General features: G+C 35.4%; 1 protein-coding gene across 1 annotated transcript; it reads left to right on the top strand.

Moving 5' to 3' along the window:
* The first annotated feature begins 5,870 nt into the window (after window positions 1–5,870).
* Window positions 5,871–11,183, top strand: LOC127436890 (dnaJ homolog subfamily B member 9-like). The gene is made up of 3 exons (XM_051691380.1): window positions 5,871–5,966; window positions 7,328–7,558; window positions 8,602–11,183. The coding sequence occupies exons 2-3, from the start codon at window positions 7,342–7,344 to the stop codon at window positions 9,012–9,014; spliced, it is 630 nt and encodes a 209-aa protein (XP_051547340.1). The 5' UTR covers window positions 5,871–5,966; window positions 7,328–7,341; the 3' UTR covers window positions 9,015–11,183.
* The last annotated feature ends 6,446 nt before the right edge of the window (window positions 11,184–17,629 follow it).

Below are 17,629 nucleotides of genomic sequence, written 5' to 3'. Positions count from 1 at the left end.
TGTGTGTCTTTTTCTTCCACACTTTTTCCTTCCACTCAACTTTCTGTTAACATGCTTGGATACAGCACTCTGTGAACAGCCAGCTTCTTTGGCAATGAATGTTTGTGGCTTACCCTCCTTGTGAAGGGTGTCAGTAATTGTCTTCTGGACAGCAGATCAGCAGTCTTCCCCATGATTGTGTAGCCTAGTGAACCAAACTGAGAGACCATTTTGAAGGCTCAGGAAACCTTTGCAGGTGTTTTGAGTTGATTAGCTGATTGGCATGTCACCATATTCTAATTTTTTGAGATAGTGAATTGGTGGGTTTTTGTTAAATGTGAGCCAAAATCATCACAATTAAAAGAACCAAAGACTTAAACTACTTCAGTCTGTGTGCACTGAATTTATTTAATACACAAGTTTCACAATTTGAGTTGAATTACTGACATAAATGAACTTTTCCACGACATTCTAATTTATTGAGATGCACCTGTAAGTGCAGGAAAGTCACCATGTCTTGTACCACTCAGATAAAGGATACCATTTTTATTAAAGAAACAAAATGAAAATGGGTCAGAAATGACCCGAGGAGTGCTTGAGGGTATAACAGCAATTAACTGTTTTGTATACAGTAGCTAACAAGTATGCATGCCGTTTTTGTGAAACAGGACCAGTATGAAGGTAAATTAGTTCCTAAAAGATTTGCGTGTAGAGTAAGATTTGTAAATGTGTAAATTAAATTGCATGCGCACAGAACGTCTTGTAAAGTTGTAAATCAAGTTACAAGTGTAAGAATTATTTTTTTTTTTTTTGCAATATTTAAATGTTTTGCATAAGTGTAATTCATGTGTTGTGAACGTAATGTTTATGCAATGTTTAACTCATGTGTTATTAGACGGGACCAAAGCAACACATTTGTTTAATATTTTATCAAATACTTGTAATTATATTAGGCATTATTACATTAATTTAATTACATACCTTGTAATTAGTCATGTCAAATGTACATAATCAAATTTCAGTTACTTCTCATGGATTTCATGAATACATATCAATAACTGTTTTTATCAGTCTTGACTTTTTTAAAAATCACACAAAGGGGAGACTCTGGAACAGTGTTATTATTGTTAACAAAAACTATTATGGGTTTAATCATTCTAAAAATGGTCATTTTTAGATATTTAACAATGATTCTGCATTTGCCATTAAAGGGTTAATTCACTTACTCAGTCATTTACTCACTCTCATGTCGTTCCAAATCCATATGGCATTTTTCTTTCTGTTTTGGAATACAAAATTAGATGTTAGACAGAATGTTAGGGATGGACAGTCTCCATTCACTTTTATTGTATAGAAAAATATGCAAAGCAAAGGTGACTGAGGACTTATTGGTCTAAAAAACATATAATGGGTTGTGTTATTATTTCAAATACATGCTAAAAAGCATCTAACCGTTATGGAACAACCAAATTGTATGGTCAAAATGGTTTGCCTCTGCACAGCATGAACTCACTTTGGAGTTGATGCACATATAAAGCCCAAAGCAGTCTGTTTGTATCCAAGGTAGCTGTTGGGAAATGGAATTAGAACATATTTAGAGGCTGAGAAAAATGGTAAAGACTGTTGTAGCTGTAGAGCTTGAGAGAAGTGAAATAAGGGAATTTTGTTTGCCTTATCAGATACAATATGGTGTCAATTAATAGATTTAGCCAATGGCTTCTGAAAAATATGAGCCATAAGACAATTAGATCAGATAATAGTACATGTAAAAAATGTGATTACTTAAAAAAGTATGGTAACAATATTACATATACTAACTAATTTGGGTTACTTCACATGATTTAATCAAGGAGTTTTGATTAAAAAAACAAGGCTTAAAAGTTCTTAAAAATATTAAATGATGCATGATTAATTTTATGTCTTTATTCTACTAATAATTTTAAGCTAATTACAGAGTTTTGTAAGTCTTAAAATCATAAAAGTGAAAAATTTTTACCACCTTAAAATATTTGAAATTATTAATACTTAATCCATTTTTAATGCATTTATCAATACTATTTTAGATATTATACCCACTCAAGGCATTTTTAGATATAATTAGACATATCAATATACAATGACCTACACATTATGTTTTTTTTTATTTTTTTATTTTTTTTGGCAAATTTGCAATTTGCAGCAACTTTCTTTAAGTACATTTTTCAATTTTGGTATAAAGTTTAGATAAAGAATATCAGGTAAAGTCTACCTTAATTTAAGTTAGATTGAAAGTGCATTTACCTTTGTAAAATAGGCAAAGTAAATATTATTAATCATGGTAAAATATTTTTTTATCATCATTTTTGTAGATTTGTTAGACTACACTTAACTAAATGTATTTCAGTTATTCACAGGAAACACAAAAGTTATTGTGAATAATATTTATTGACCAACATGTGCACAAATGGGTTGGCAAAACAAAAATATTTCACAGAGAATCATCTTTGAACGTTTAAATGCACAATACAGTACAACTTTACTACATAAAAATCACATCTGATCTGGCATCCAGTTCTTTAAATAAAAATGTCCTATTAACAATACACAAGCCTTGTGCCTTCATTGTCCTCACAATAATAATAGCAAACATTATTCCTAATTTTTAAACAATTATTAAAATATAAATTTTCCTAAAAAAAAATGTGTATATTTATTTTTTTGGGTGTATAACAGCTATTTCTGTGTTGAATTCAAGTGGGCTGCAGCTCACACTGTGTTTACCACTGTACATCAGGGCGCGTGCGCAAACAGGTTCGAGCTGTGCTGCTGGGGTGAGAGACCGGTAGTGGTCCCGTTCTGCTATCGCGCTGCGGCCTGCCGATGTGCTGCATGGTTTAATCCCAATGGCTAGTCCATACCTGTATCCCAGTCCAACAGAGGCAACACAATGATTCCTTCACTGTTTGTATGAAACACATACCTGAGCCTCTGTGATGCTGGCACCTTTCCGTGATTGTTTAACAGCAGGACAAACATGAGTAGAATGCATGGAAAACCAGAAATATTTTCAGATTCAGAAATCCCTAACACGATAAACATGCATTAAAATAGTCATGTCTTTAGTATCTAAACAGAAATGCGCTACTGACCCGCGACACATAAACCTCTGGTCTGACAATATTTCTGGCCTCGCTCGATTTAAATTCCAAAAGGCGGCAAAATCTGCAGCGTCAGAAATACTCAGATTCAGCGTAAAGCTGGGTCACACTTAATTTCAAAACAACAAATTTAATATTACTTTATCACATTATCTTAACTCATGATAAAGGATTTTATTCAGCCCTTTGTAAAATGTTCCTGAGCTGGCAGCTGGTCCTTATATGAACTTGTAAATCCTTGCCACTCGGATAAAACCGACATAAAACTCGGATAAAATGTCAATTTCTTTTCAATTTGCCGAGTATAATATATATATATATATATATATATATATATATATATCTCGATATCGAATCGATCCTGTCACCAGCCGCGCCTCATCGTGGATAGCGCATGTGCGCATGCGTATGTGAATGACATTTATTTTAATATATTTTATGAGGCTTTTGTATGTGGTAGTTTTAATTAAATTATTAGAGGACATGTTGTGTAATTAAATAAAAAAATATGTACTTGTCTTTAAAGACAAATTTTACTGTTTATTAAGTAAATCGACCTAGGTAAACTGTAGAGCTTATTTCCTTCACTGTAAATTTTTTATTTTTTTTAAATAAATAAAAATTCCTGTTAAATTTACGGTACAAAACTGGCAGCTGTGGTTGCCAGAAATTCACTGTAAAAAATACGGTAACCACGTTTCAGGCTTGACCGGATTTAATTTTGATGCCTGTATATTTTACGGTGCATTACCGTTTATATTATTAAATGATATTAACTTAATACTTTAACCTTCTGAAACTGTAAAAATCTGCTTTTCACTTTATAATGTACTGTTACTCACCGTAGTATTTACAGAAAGGCATATGATGACATGAAGTTAATCAATAGTGGCCTTTCCAAGAGCAATGACCAATAAACATGTAGAGACAGTGCTCAATGTCACTTACGCAAACACTAAACACCATCAGAAATTAAAATAATGCAGTAAACATTAACTAAACTACATCAAATATAACACAGAACACCCAAAGTAGATAAGTGATATTAAAAATATGAAACAACAATTCCCATAAAATATAGTGAAATGTGATGGGTTACGCAAGGAATTCTGGGAACGCCCGATTATTTATTTATTTATTTATTTATTTTACCGAAATTTTAACAATAATTTACTGTAAAAAGTACATGTACTCTCGTGCTAAACATAATATAAATTTTTACCGTTAATTATACGGTAAAATTTTACTTTTTACATGTTAAAAATGTACTGTAAAATTACATGTATTTTCTTTTTAAATATATTATCATTTTTTACCATATATTTAAAGGAAACTGCCCATTTACAAATTAACGTTTTTTTACTGTACCATTTTTGCAGTCTTTTACCATTAAAATTACGGACATTTTTGACAGTGTTGGGTATATTTTAACCAATGAATAGTAATTAACACCCCCCAAAATCATTTCTTTTCATTGTACCAACAAAATATAACAAAAACAAACACACACATATATGGTTATGTATTTATTTGATCAAACAGAGAGCAGTGCACATGACACAAAACATATTGGTTTAATATATATATATATATATATATATATATATATATATATATATATATATATATATATATATTATGAAATAGTTTTGAATTATATAAAAACATATACATTGTTTAAATGAAAAAAATAAATAAAAATAAAGCACCATGTAATGAAAAACAGAATTAAATAAAAAAAGTCCCAGTTTAAAAACAAACTAAATAAAGAATAAAAAATAAAATGAAATCTTAAAACACATGTTTTAGAATAATAATAATAATAATAATAATAAAATACATTGCCTAAATGAAGTTTTGTTCCAGAACTTACTGTTCAATTTGTCCTGTAGCCTAGTCAAAGTCTTATGACAATCCTGCTTTTAAAGGGATAGTTCACCCAAAAATGAAAACCACTGGAATCATATGGATTACTTTTATTGTGCAGTTGTGCTTTTTGGAGCTTCAAAGTTTTGTTCACCATTCACTTGCATTTTATGGCCCAACAGAGCTGAAACATTCTTCTAAAACATGGGAAATAATAAAGTATGAGCAGGTGAGTCCAAACTTTTGACATGTAGTGTTAAGTGCAATTGTTAATAAGGTGAACCCCAATATTACAATCTTGTTACGACACTGTTGCCTGCTTGGTAATGGGAATATTCACTTTTCCAAATCCCCTTTCTGAATAAACATTTACAAAACAGAAACCAAAAACTATATTTTATGTAGTGCTTGCAGAATAAGATATGATCAATTTAGAAATACTAAAGTGACGGAGCTGTGAAGTAGTCATGCAGTGCTTTCTTTCTTTCTTTCTTCACACACTGCATTACACTTCCTCAAAAACTCTGCAGTTTGATCTTTGCTACGGTGCATTCCTTCTGTCTTTTCAGCACTTTGGTTTTGGCCTTGAGACTGGAGATCTTCTCACTTGGGCTTTTTTCTGTGTCAAAAGGCGAAACTTTGGCCACTCAATAGAGCCCTACTAAAACAGGGCAAAATATAATCTTACGGATAAAAGCTCATTATTTTATTGTAGTTTGAAGGCAGTTTGCTGTTTCTGCACAGGTTGACAGCACTAGCTAAGCATCTTCCTTTTACAACACAAGGAAGTGACGTGCGGGAAAACGTTCCATGTGCTCAACGGTCTGGACCAATCAAAACTCTTTTAGTCATTCATCGCGTAAAACAGCCAATCGCGTTGCGAGTCGTGGTGCATTCACTTTTGAGCTGTCACATCGCTGAAAAGAGCGATCAGCTGTTCTGCGGTGGATGCAGCTTTGGGATAGACTGCGTTTACTTGCTTGGGTAAGTTAAAACACTTAAATCCTATATAAAATATGATATATTAGCGGTTATCATATTAATTGTGCTTACGACCTAAGTGTTAAGCTTTTCTACACACACACTCATTTAGAAAGTTCTAGAACATTTCTGTCCAGGTGCTATCCGGTTAATCTTCCATTTTTAAATAATTCCAAGTTTGGAGTTCATATTATTTGGAGAACAGTTACACTAACCAGTCTAGATGTTATAAGGTTCACATGGTTATGGAAGACCTGGAAATATAGGGTATTTTAAAACTGTTTTCCAGACTTGGGGAAGTCGTGACAAGGTCTGTAGTTAATAATATGTTTTTGTTATTCTCTGTTATAAAATATCTCATAAGCTAGATTGCTCTTGTGTAGAGTTAAAACGTGCTCTTAAACCAAGGGGTCGTTCACACCGAACGCGTACTTGCGATACAAAAAGGCTCGACGCAGCGCGTCACTAACGCAGATGTCTCGAGACGCGTTTGTAACAGTTTGAGTTCTTCTTAACTTGACACGGCGTCTAAAAATGCGGCGCTCCTGCGCGAGACGCGCCTCAACGGTCAAAGACGTCCGACTAGTGGATGTTTACATAGAAAACAATTGAAATATAGCGCGGACGGATGCATTGACGCGTTCGGTGTGAACGACCCCTAATTAGTGACCAGAGGCGCAAAAACCATATATCCAAGGTATGCAGTGCATAGGGGCGCCATGTAAAGGGGGACGCCAGCGGCTCATTAAAGGTGGTACAGTAAGGTGCTCTTACTTTCACTGTTAAACATAACCGTGAGTTCTACTGTCGAGTTTTTATGATGTGACTTAAAGCGTTTTAGTGATCTCCAATCACGATCATTCAAGATTTTTTTTCTGACCACATTTCTTCAGTGAAGCTGACGGTTCACCACTATCCTTCCAGGTTTTAATAATGCGTTGGACAGTTCTTAACCCAATTCCAGTGATTTCAGCAATCTCCTTAGTTGTTTTCTTTGCTTGATGCAGGCCAATAATTTGCTCCTTCTGAAACACAGTAACATCTTTTCCACAACCACGGGATACATCTTCCGACATGGTTGTTTAAGAAATGAGAAGCTACACACTGCATCAGTTAGTGTTAAAAGAATTGTTGCCAGCTGAAACATATTAATCTCTGCAATAATGATCCAATCATAAGCTCTTAAGTATCTGCTTATTTAAATCCAAACGGTGACTTTTTATTTTTTTTATTTGGCCAGGCAGCTTATATAGCCTATAGAGAAAAAAACTGTACTACAGTGACATGTCTGTCTGAAAGACTGCTCTTTAGAGGGAACTCTGCAAATAAACTGTGATCTATCGCCTCCTCTTTCCTGTTTACAGGTCTGACTGCTGGCATGGCAACAGCTCAGTCAGTGTTAACAGTGGCTGTGTGCATTCTGCTCATCACAGAGCTGATTCTGGCTGAGAAAGATTACTATGAGATCCTGGGTGTCCCCAAAGATGCATCTGACCGGCAGATCAAAAAAGCCTTCCACAAACTAGCCATGAGGTACCACCCCGATAAAAACAAAAGCCCTGATGCAGAAGCAAATTTCAGAGAAATTGCAGAGGGTGAGTTCCCTTTCAGTGACATCAACACACCTATTAAAGTGACACAGCAGGACACACCTTTCTAAGCATTTTATGTGTTGGACATATGATGGTGCCATAGTACCAAAGACTTCAAGGGATAGTTCACCCAAAAATGAAAATTCTTTCCTCGTTTACTCACCCTCATGCCATCCCAGACGTGTCTGACTTTCTTCTGCTGAACACAAATGTGGATTTTTAGAAGAATTTCTCAGCTCTGTAGGCCCATGCAATGCAAGTGAATGAAGACCAAAACTTTGAAGCTCCAAAAAGCACATAAAGGCAACATAAAAGTAATCCATAAAACTAGTGGTGAAATACATGTCTTCTGAAGCGATATGATAGGTGTGGCTGAGAAACAGATCAATATTGAAGTCCTTTTTTACTATCATTTCTCACTGTCCAGTAGGTGGTGGTATGCACAAAGAATGTGAATTGCCAAAAACAAAAGAAGAAGAATGTGAAAGTGTAAATTTATAGTAAAAAGGACATGTGTTTTTCAACCACACATATCATATCGCTTCTAAAGACATGGATTTAACCACTGGAGTCGTATGGATTACTTTTATGTTGTCTTTATGTGCTTTTAGACCTTTAAAGTTTTAGTCACCATTCACTTGCATTGTGTGGACCTACAGAGCTGAGATATTCTTCTAGAAATCTTCGTTTGTGTTCTGCAGAAGAAAGATAGTCATACACATCTGAGATGGCTTGAGATTGAGTAAATGATGAAAGAATTTTCATTTTTGGGTGAACTATCCCTTTAACATGGTGTTCTGTTCTGTTGTGTAAAAGGTTAGTTTACCCAAAAATGAAAATCTTGTCATTTAATCACCCTCATGTTGTTCCAAACCCATTTGACTTTCTTCTGTGGAACACAAGAGAAGAAATTTTGAAGAAAGTTTACAATGCCTTTTTCCAATACAATGAAAGCAAATGGTGACTGCGGCTGTCACTCCCTGGTATTCTACCTACCTAACATATCTCATAAATTTTGTCTAAATTTGGCTCCTTTTTATTCCCAGCATATGAAACATTATCTGATGACCAGCGGAGACAGGAGTATGATCAGATGAGGAGCAATCCTTTCTCTAGAAAGGGCACGAGAGGAGGTGGCGACCACTTCCGTCAACATTTCAACTTTGACGATTTATTCACAGACTTTGACATCTTCGGACACAACCCTCACTCCCAGAATGAAAGACATTTTGATAATCACTTTCAGGCTCATGAAGAAGCCCGTAGCAGACACAGGAGGCACCACACTTTCGGTGGTGGTATGTTTGACGATATGTTTGAAGACATGGAGAGGATGTTTTCTTTTGATGGACACCAGACTCGGACTCAGCGCAGGTTTCATGGTTCTGGCAGGCAGCACTGTAGGACTGTCACACAGCGAAGGGGCAACATGGTCACTACATACACCGACTGCTCCTGAACCCTCCACACGTGGAAATGTTGTGTTGACTGAAATTTGAATGAATGCTGTTTTGCTTTGTTTGTTTTGAATCAGTGTTGATGACCTCTGGAAAGTCTTCTAAGTAAATAGTACATTGCTGAGGAAATCATCCTCAGTCCAGGGAACCTAAATCTGCCTTAAAGGAATAGTTCACCCAAAAATGAAAATTCTCTCATCACTTACTCACCCTCATGCTACCTCAGATGTGTATGACTTTCTTCAGCAGAACACAAATTAAGATTTTTAGGAGAACATCTTCACTCTGTAAGTGAATGGTGACCAAATATTTGAAGCTCCAAAAAGCACATAAAGGCAGCATAAAAGTAATCCATATGACTCCAGTGGTTTCATCCATATCTTCTAAAGCGATCCAAACAGGTTTGGGTAAGAACAGACCAAAATATAATTCCTTTTTACATTGTACATCTTGCCATTGCAGTCTCTAGGCATGATCATGTTTTCAAGCTTTATTATACATCCTAGTACTTCATGCATGCACAGAGTGCTAGATGGTGCTGTGAAGTTAAATCAAGCTTGAAATCATGATTGAAGGAGGCTGCTGATGTCAAGATTTTTAGTGTAAATAGGAGTTATATATTGGTCTGTTCTCACCCAAAACTGTTTGGATTGCTTTAGAAGACATGGATTAAACCACGGGAGTCATATGAATTACTTTTATGCTGCCTTTATGTGCTTTTGGGAGCTTCAAAGTTTTGGATTCTGTTGACTTGAATCGAGCTGAAATATTCTTCTAAAAAGCTTTTTTTTGTGTTCTGCAGAAGGAAAAAAAGTTATACACATCTGGGATGGCCTGAGGGTTAGTAAATGATGAGAGAATTTTTATTTTGGGGTGACCTATACTTTAAACTCCATCCACAACATTCTGCAAAAATACTAAAAAACAGCAATGACACTTCAACACTTTTACTGTGAACAGAATAACCTGAGGTTGAAATGGCACTTTAATCTGGTTGTCAATTATTGATAAACTCCTATTAAGCTGTCTTTGTCAAGATTTAGGGTGCTCCACTTAAAATTAAAAGCATAGTTTGTTTTCGGGGGAAAAAGGGTTTCACATTTGTTTACATCTGAGGCCTTTAAACGTGTGATTGCATTAATTGCACTTGAACACTTGAGCATTGAACCTGTCTGAGGCGTTTACATGCTCGCATTCAAACATTCAAAGTGTCTTAAAATTCAAGAAAGTGAATTCCCCTATGAAGGTTTGTGTTAATGTTTGGTTTGCCTGAGTTATTGCTTGATGTTGCACAGTGTTGAAAAAGATTGAGTCTTGTAATGCTCTTTTTGTTGACTGTACTGTCCTTAACATGCATGTTACACGATTTGTATATATTCCATCTCAGCTAACATGACACCTGAGCAAGCTGTGGCTCTTATTATGGGAAATCCTCTATATGCATTATTAATTACAATCTCATTGCTTTTCGGGGATCCTGTTAGATGTAGGGCTTTCCTGGAATAAAAGGCAACAGTATAGGATAAAATTAAATTACATACTGTAAAAGGGTTGGCTTTTTTCCCCCTTTTAGCTCTGGTATCATTTCAAATTTCCATGTAGTTTTCTGTGATGATTTTTGTTTTGTTTTTTTGTGACAGATAAATTGCCTGGGGCACTTTGGTAAATGACATACAAAAGCAATGTTACATTGCTTTCGTCTATTATATAAATTATGGGGTGAACAAAAATATCCTACACTTGCTGTAGTTCTGTGATCAAGCTTGTACTTATTTTGGCTGTCTTAAGATTTGATTGTAAACTGGAGCTGGGCATTTCTGCCAATCAGTTTTAAAATATGTCACAGAGAACTGTGTAATTTTATTTCGGTGCCTTTTATTACAACAATTACCTCGCGTCAAATCTTTGTGAATTACTTGAAATATTAGAACAAGCACCTTGTGTAGTTAATGCCTCTTACTTTCCCTAATTGTGAAACTTGTGTGTATGTGCGTGCCTTTTACCATTCTCATAGGTGTGTAACTCTGTTCTCTACTATTTTAATTTTCATAAAAGCTTTAAACAAATTGTTTTCTTATTCAATATTGTAAAAATTATACAAAAAAAGCACACACAAAGAAGTGTGTATAATGAATCTTTGTTCCTCTAGACTAAATGTATGTATGCATGTATGTGTTGTTTGTTGTTTACCTTTATTTTTCCAGGAAGTCCCATTGAGATCAAAAATCTCTTTTACAAGAGAGACCTGGCCAAGGTAGCAGCAATACAAACTCACAACATATTAAAATGTAACCTATAAACAACATGAACAGCTATTTAAACACAGTGTTCTCTCACGAAAAAAAGACACATACCTCCACCATATTCTTTATGATGTCCTTAAATTTATCAATGGATATAAATAAGTTTAATTTGAGATCTTTCTGTAGATTATTCCATGTCCAAGGAGCATAGTAGGAAAATTCAGTTTTCCCCAGAACTGTCACAACCCGTGGTACATTAAAAAGCAACCACAGCTGATAATTACCAATGCTGAGACAGAGAAGGGTACAGAGGTAGGCTGGAAGTTTACCTAGTATAGCTTTATAGATAAAAAATATACCAATGCTGTTGTCTGCGATTGGTCAATGATGTCCAACCCACTAAATCATAAAGAATACAATGTTGAGTAATAGACTTTGCATTTGTAATGAAACATAGAGATGCATGGTACACTGAATCAAGGCTTTGTAACATTGAGGAGGCTGCATGCATATACAATATATCACCGTAATCAATCACAGGCAGAAACTTAGCTTCCACAAGTGTTTTCTTGGCATTAAAATTAAAGCAAGATTTATTTCTAAAATAAAAGACAGTCTTTACTTTAAGCTTCCTAAATAGATTAGCAATATGTACGTTAAATAAAAGCTTGTCGTCTATCCATATACCCAAATACTTGTACGAACACACCCTTTCAATGGATTTACCATCGGACGTCAGAATTCTAACATCGTCAAGTAGCTGTAAATGAGCTTTTGAGAAGACCATAAACTTTGTTTTCTGAGCATTCAAAACCAATTTTAAACTCTGCAGAGAAGTTTGTAATGACTGAAATGCAGTCTGAAGCTCTTGCATTGCCTGCACTATGGAGGGAGCATATGTATAATTGACAGTGTCATCTGCATACAGTTATAATTTTGCTTGAATGTCGTTACCCATTCATTTATAAAAATGGAAAACAAAATAGGTCCCAAAATGGAACCCTGTGGGACACCTTTATTTATCTCAAGAAAAAAAAGATTTATGGCCCTCTGCATAGACACACTGAGTTTGATATACAAAATAATTTCTGAACCAATTAACAGCCTTAGGACCAAGACCAGCATTCCTAAGTTTGTTCAGCAGCAGTTCATGGTCCACTGAATCAAACGCCTTAGATCCACAGATAAGACAGCGCAATGCTGCTTTTTGTCCATGGCACCAAAAAGATAATTTGTCACAGCCATTGCAGCAGTAATGGTACTGTGACCAGTTCTAAAGCCAGACTGAAAATCACTTAAAATATTATTATCAGATAAAAACTGTTTAACTGCACACTTACCTATGATTCAAAGATCTTAGCCAGGACTGAAAGTTTGGAAATCGGACAGTAGTTGTTCAAATGTGAGGGGTCTCCACCTTTAAGTAAGGGGTTAACATTAGAAGCTTTCCACATTTTCGGTATCGAATTTGAGACTTAAATTAAAAATGTAAGTAACAGGCTCAGCAATAATATCTGCCGACACCTTTAAAAGATAAGGATCCAGATTGTCTGGACCTGCATACTTTTTGTGGTCAATGGCTTTCAGAGCTTTACAGACTTGAGCAACTGAAATGGGTTTAAAATCAAGCAAATCCCGATTTCCATCAATTTCCGTGGTGATAGAACAAGGGACTGAGGTATTTTCATTTGTGCTGTCAAATACAGATCCAGCATGGATAAAGTATTTGTTTTAAATGATTGACAATAGCGGCCTTATCCTTTATTTCCTCTAAACCAACCAGATCACGTTCAGGGAGGCTTGAAGCAACATGTGTACCTGACAAAGTTTTCATTAATTTCCAAAATTTTGAGGGGTTATTTAGGTTCTCTGTAACTGACTTAAGATAAAACTCTGATTTGGAATTTCTGATCAATACATATACTGTATGTCACATATGTATGTATGTATATATATATATATATATATATATATATATATATATATATATATATATATATATATGTATGTATATATATGTATGTATGTATGTATGTATATATATATGTATATGTATGTATATGTATGTATGTATGTATGTGTATACATATATATGTATATACAAGGTTGGGAGGGTTACTTTTGAATACATGCTGTAAAATGTAATTTGTAAAGTATTCCATTAGATTACTCAAGGTCAGTATCATATTCTAAATACTTTGGATTACTTCTTCAGCACGGGTAGATATTTTCACTTGTTTTGACTATACAAACTCTGCCAGTACAGTAAGACAAATTACACATTTTAAAAATGCATTCTCTGAAAAACCTAAATATCTTATTCAGTGTTGTTTCTAAAACAAGATCAATCAAATTAATCTTGTTTTAAGGATTTTTAGATATTTTTACAGGAAAACAACACAAACATTATTATCAAGAATATGATTTTTGCCTTAATATCAAAGGTCTTACTAAAAAAAAAAAGAAATTATGATCCAATGTGAATTTTCTTGATAAAAAATGATGATCGTGCCTGGTAACTCCGCTCCCAGAGACTATTCTTCCTGCGGCTCCGCCCACTCCCTCAGAGACTATTCCTCCTACAGTTGCTCCGCCACCTGACCCTGACCCTGTCCCTGCCCTGCGGCCGCCTCCCAGGCCTCCTGACCCTGTCTCGGCCCTGCGGCCGCCTCCCAGGACTCCTGACCCAGTCCCCACCTGAGGTCATCTCCTGGCCGTCCACCTGATCTGCTTTGGTCTCCCTGGTCACCTGGGCATCCGCCTGATCCGCTCTGGTCTCCCTGGTTGCCTGGCCGTCCGCCTGATCTGCTCTGGTCTCCCTGGTCTCCTGGCCATCTGCCTGATCTGCTCTGGTCTACTTGGTCCTCCGAGCCTGCAGCATCGCCCTGGCTCTCCATCCCTCTGGCTCCACCTTGGTTTCGAGCCTCCCTGATTTTGCCTTGTTCCTCTGCTCCCCTTGCCCGTTTGTAACGTAATGTAACTGTATTCTAATTACCAATGATTTAAATTGAAATTGTAGTGGAATACAGTTATAGTTGTTCTCAAAAGTTTGCATACCCTTGGAGAATTGGTAATATATGTACCATTTTAAAGAAAACATGAGTGAGCAGGTAAAACACATTTCTTTTATTTCTTATGGGATTCATATTCAACTATAGGTTATAATAGAATGGCACAATCATAAAAAAAATCATGGCAACAAAGAAAAAATTTGGATAGCCGTTTCCTGCAGCCACAAAACACCCCCATTACAGGACTGACCCACCTCCATGCTTGACTGTGGGGATGGTGTCGTTCTTGTCATCACCTTGTCATCTTACTCCAGACATACTGCTGACCCATGGGTCTAAAACTCATTTTCAGTTTAGTGTCATACGTCTACAAAACCTTCTTCCAGGACTCCACAGGTCTTTCCTACTTCTTCCCTATTATTTCTTGAATATTCAAGTCAACATTTCCCTTGGTGAAGTTTTGCTTTCTTCCACACCCCAAGAAGGTTGCTGTTGTACCATATTTAAAAAAATTATATATAGTGCTGCCAACTTTGTCTATTGGAAACTGAAGTGCCTCGGAAATGTACTTTTAGCCATGACCTTTCTTGTGTAATAAAATAATCTCCTCTATTAGCTTTTGAGACAGCTTATTTTTAATTGCATTTTTTGTATAGAAATACATTTTTGCTTACAACGCTAAACTTAAATTTGAAAACTTAAATAAGTGCCATTGCAGATTCATGACTTAATTTTGTTTTAAAAAACAATTACTTGTGTAGCCTTACATATTTAAGAAACAGCTACATGCAATAGGGGTTGAATAATTATGACATGGCTGTATTTTGAAAAAATCCTGCTATTTAGAAATATTAGGTTATATATTCACACTATGACTTTGAATGTGTCACTCAACTGATATAGATGTAAAGTTTACATTTAGTTTATAGGGGCGGGGGGGGGGGGGTGGGCACCAGTGCTAATCGTACATGTGCATTCCAGGTGCAAGCCAAGACAGATGAGGTCTGAATGCATGAATAGGCAAAGACACAAGAACCAGTCGCAAGCGAAGGCTCAGGACCACAGACCTAGACTCAGAACATGGGTCAGGAGTGTTGTAAAAAATGAAAGAGGAAAGGGCGACTTGTTCATTTATTGTTTCCACTGTTATGCCGACGATACCCAACTTTATATTTCTTCTAAACCCAACAAAAATTCACAATTCTCCAAATTAGCAGTGTATCAAAGAAATCAAAGATTGGATGGCCAGAAATTTCCTTCTACTCAATTCCAACAAAACAAAGGTGCTAATGATTGGACCAAAAAACTCTAAAAATAAGCTGCTAAAATATAATTTGTCTCTCGATGGATGTACTGTTACGTCGTCTTCTTCTGCAAAGTACTTAGGTGTTATATTTTATACCAATCTGTCCTTTGAAAATCGAATTTCCAATGTTTGTAGAACAGCATTCTTCCACTTGAGAAATATTGCTAAATTACGACACATGCTCAATTTTGCTGATGCCAAAAAATGTATTCGTGCGTTCATGACTTCAAGACTAGATTATTGTAATGCATTACTGGGAGGATGTCCAGCAAGTTCAGTAAATAAACTTCAATTGGTTCAAAATGCAGCAGCCAGAGTGCTGACTAGAACCAAGAAATATGATCATATTAGCCTAATTTTATCGACGTTACATTGGCTACCTGTTAAATTTCGTATTAATTTTAAAATTCTGTTAACTACATACAAAGCTTTGAATAGTCTAGCTCCACAGTACTTGACTCAGTACTCTGACACACTATATTCCATCACGTTCATTAAGATTGCAAAATTCTGGCTTGTTAATAATTCCAAGAATATCAAAATCCACAAAAGGAGGTAGATCCTTTTTCTATTTGATTCCAAAACTATGGAATTGTCTACCTAACACTGTTCGAGATGCAGACACACTCGCTCAGTTTAAGTCTAGACTAAAGACTCATCTATTTAGCCAGGCATACACCTAATTTATCCTTCAACTCACAATTAGGCTGCTTCAGTTAGGTTTGCCACAACCAGAAACATCCATCATGATCTATAAATCTGCATAAAATTGAATGGCATCTACGCTAATATTACTCTATTTGTTTCCATGTCTCAACCTCGAGATTCATATCTGGTTACCAGACACTGACCCTTAACACTTAATTAGTTTAATCATTTTAAACCATGACTTGCACTATACATAATTAAGTGATATTGGCATTATATTCATGATGTTAGCCAGAGGCTGGCCCATACAGTGAGGCTGTTTCTCCCAAGGTTATTTTTCTCCATTAACCAACATACAGTATTATGGAATTTTGTGGTCATTGCCACAGTCGCCTTCGGCTTGCTCACAGGGGTTCTATATACAATTATTATTTAATTATTTAATTTCTATACATATTTTACAATCATATTTAAGGAAACTAAACAATGATCACTGTAAGACATTATAGATATTACAGTTTCATTTTTTGTTTTGTTTTTGTTAATGCATGATTTCCTGTAAAGCTGCTTTGAAACAATGTGTGTTGTGAAAAGCGCTATTCAAATAAAAATTACTTGACTTGTGTGCTAAAAACTCAGCTACCAATAAGGAACAGAAAAAGCGAAGATAAATAATTATTGTTATTGATGAACTGAAGACTTCAGCCAATCAACAACCATGGAATTCTGCAGTTGATAGAAAAAAAGGTTGACAGAGATATCTCTGCAGTTTAGTAATAAGTGATGGTAAAGGTTTAACTGTTGTTAAGGTTGAACCTAATTTGCATTTGAAAAGTAAACCAAGCAAAACAAAAGCAAGACTCAATGAACCATAAAATATATAAAGGAAACAAGCCGGGCCTAACATGAACATTTAGAGCACCATTGTTTTCTTGCCCAGAATTGGTGAGCTACACGTTTGAGTTTAACGTTATCAGGCAGCTTGAGTGATATATTTACCTGGGCTCTTTGTGAACTTATGATTGAGTGCCAGTAAATAAAGAAGTTGAATAGGAGCTGTGTTGTGGTTACTCTGCCCTTCCCTCATTGGGTTTGGTATTAATGGTCCTTTTGAATAGGGGTTGAAGAGAATAGGGGAAGGAAGGCAGCTCTTTGTTTGGAAAGATAAAGCCCTTGCTACTGCTCTGCCAGAAAATGTAAATACTTTGGCAGACTCATAAACAAATAGAAAGATTCACATAAATACTTTAGAGAGAGAGATATGCACTAGTTTTATACCATGATGAGTTCTTATCCATGTTCGTATTCATTCATTCTTCATTTACATTTTCCATTTATTTGTTTTTATTTTTTTGTACTTTGATAAAAAAAAAAAAAAAAAAAAAATATATATATATATTTTACACTTG

The sequence above is a fragment of the Myxocyprinus asiaticus genome, chromosome 47 (assembly GCF_019703515.2).
Source record: "Myxocyprinus asiaticus isolate MX2 ecotype Aquarium Trade chromosome 47, UBuf_Myxa_2, whole genome shotgun sequence".
NCBI classification, from domain to species: Eukaryota; Metazoa; Chordata; class Actinopteri; order Cypriniformes; family Catostomidae; genus Myxocyprinus; species Myxocyprinus asiaticus.
The sequence above is the reverse complement of the archived record's forward strand: the minus strand, read 5'-3'. Positions and strand labels throughout refer to the sequence as shown.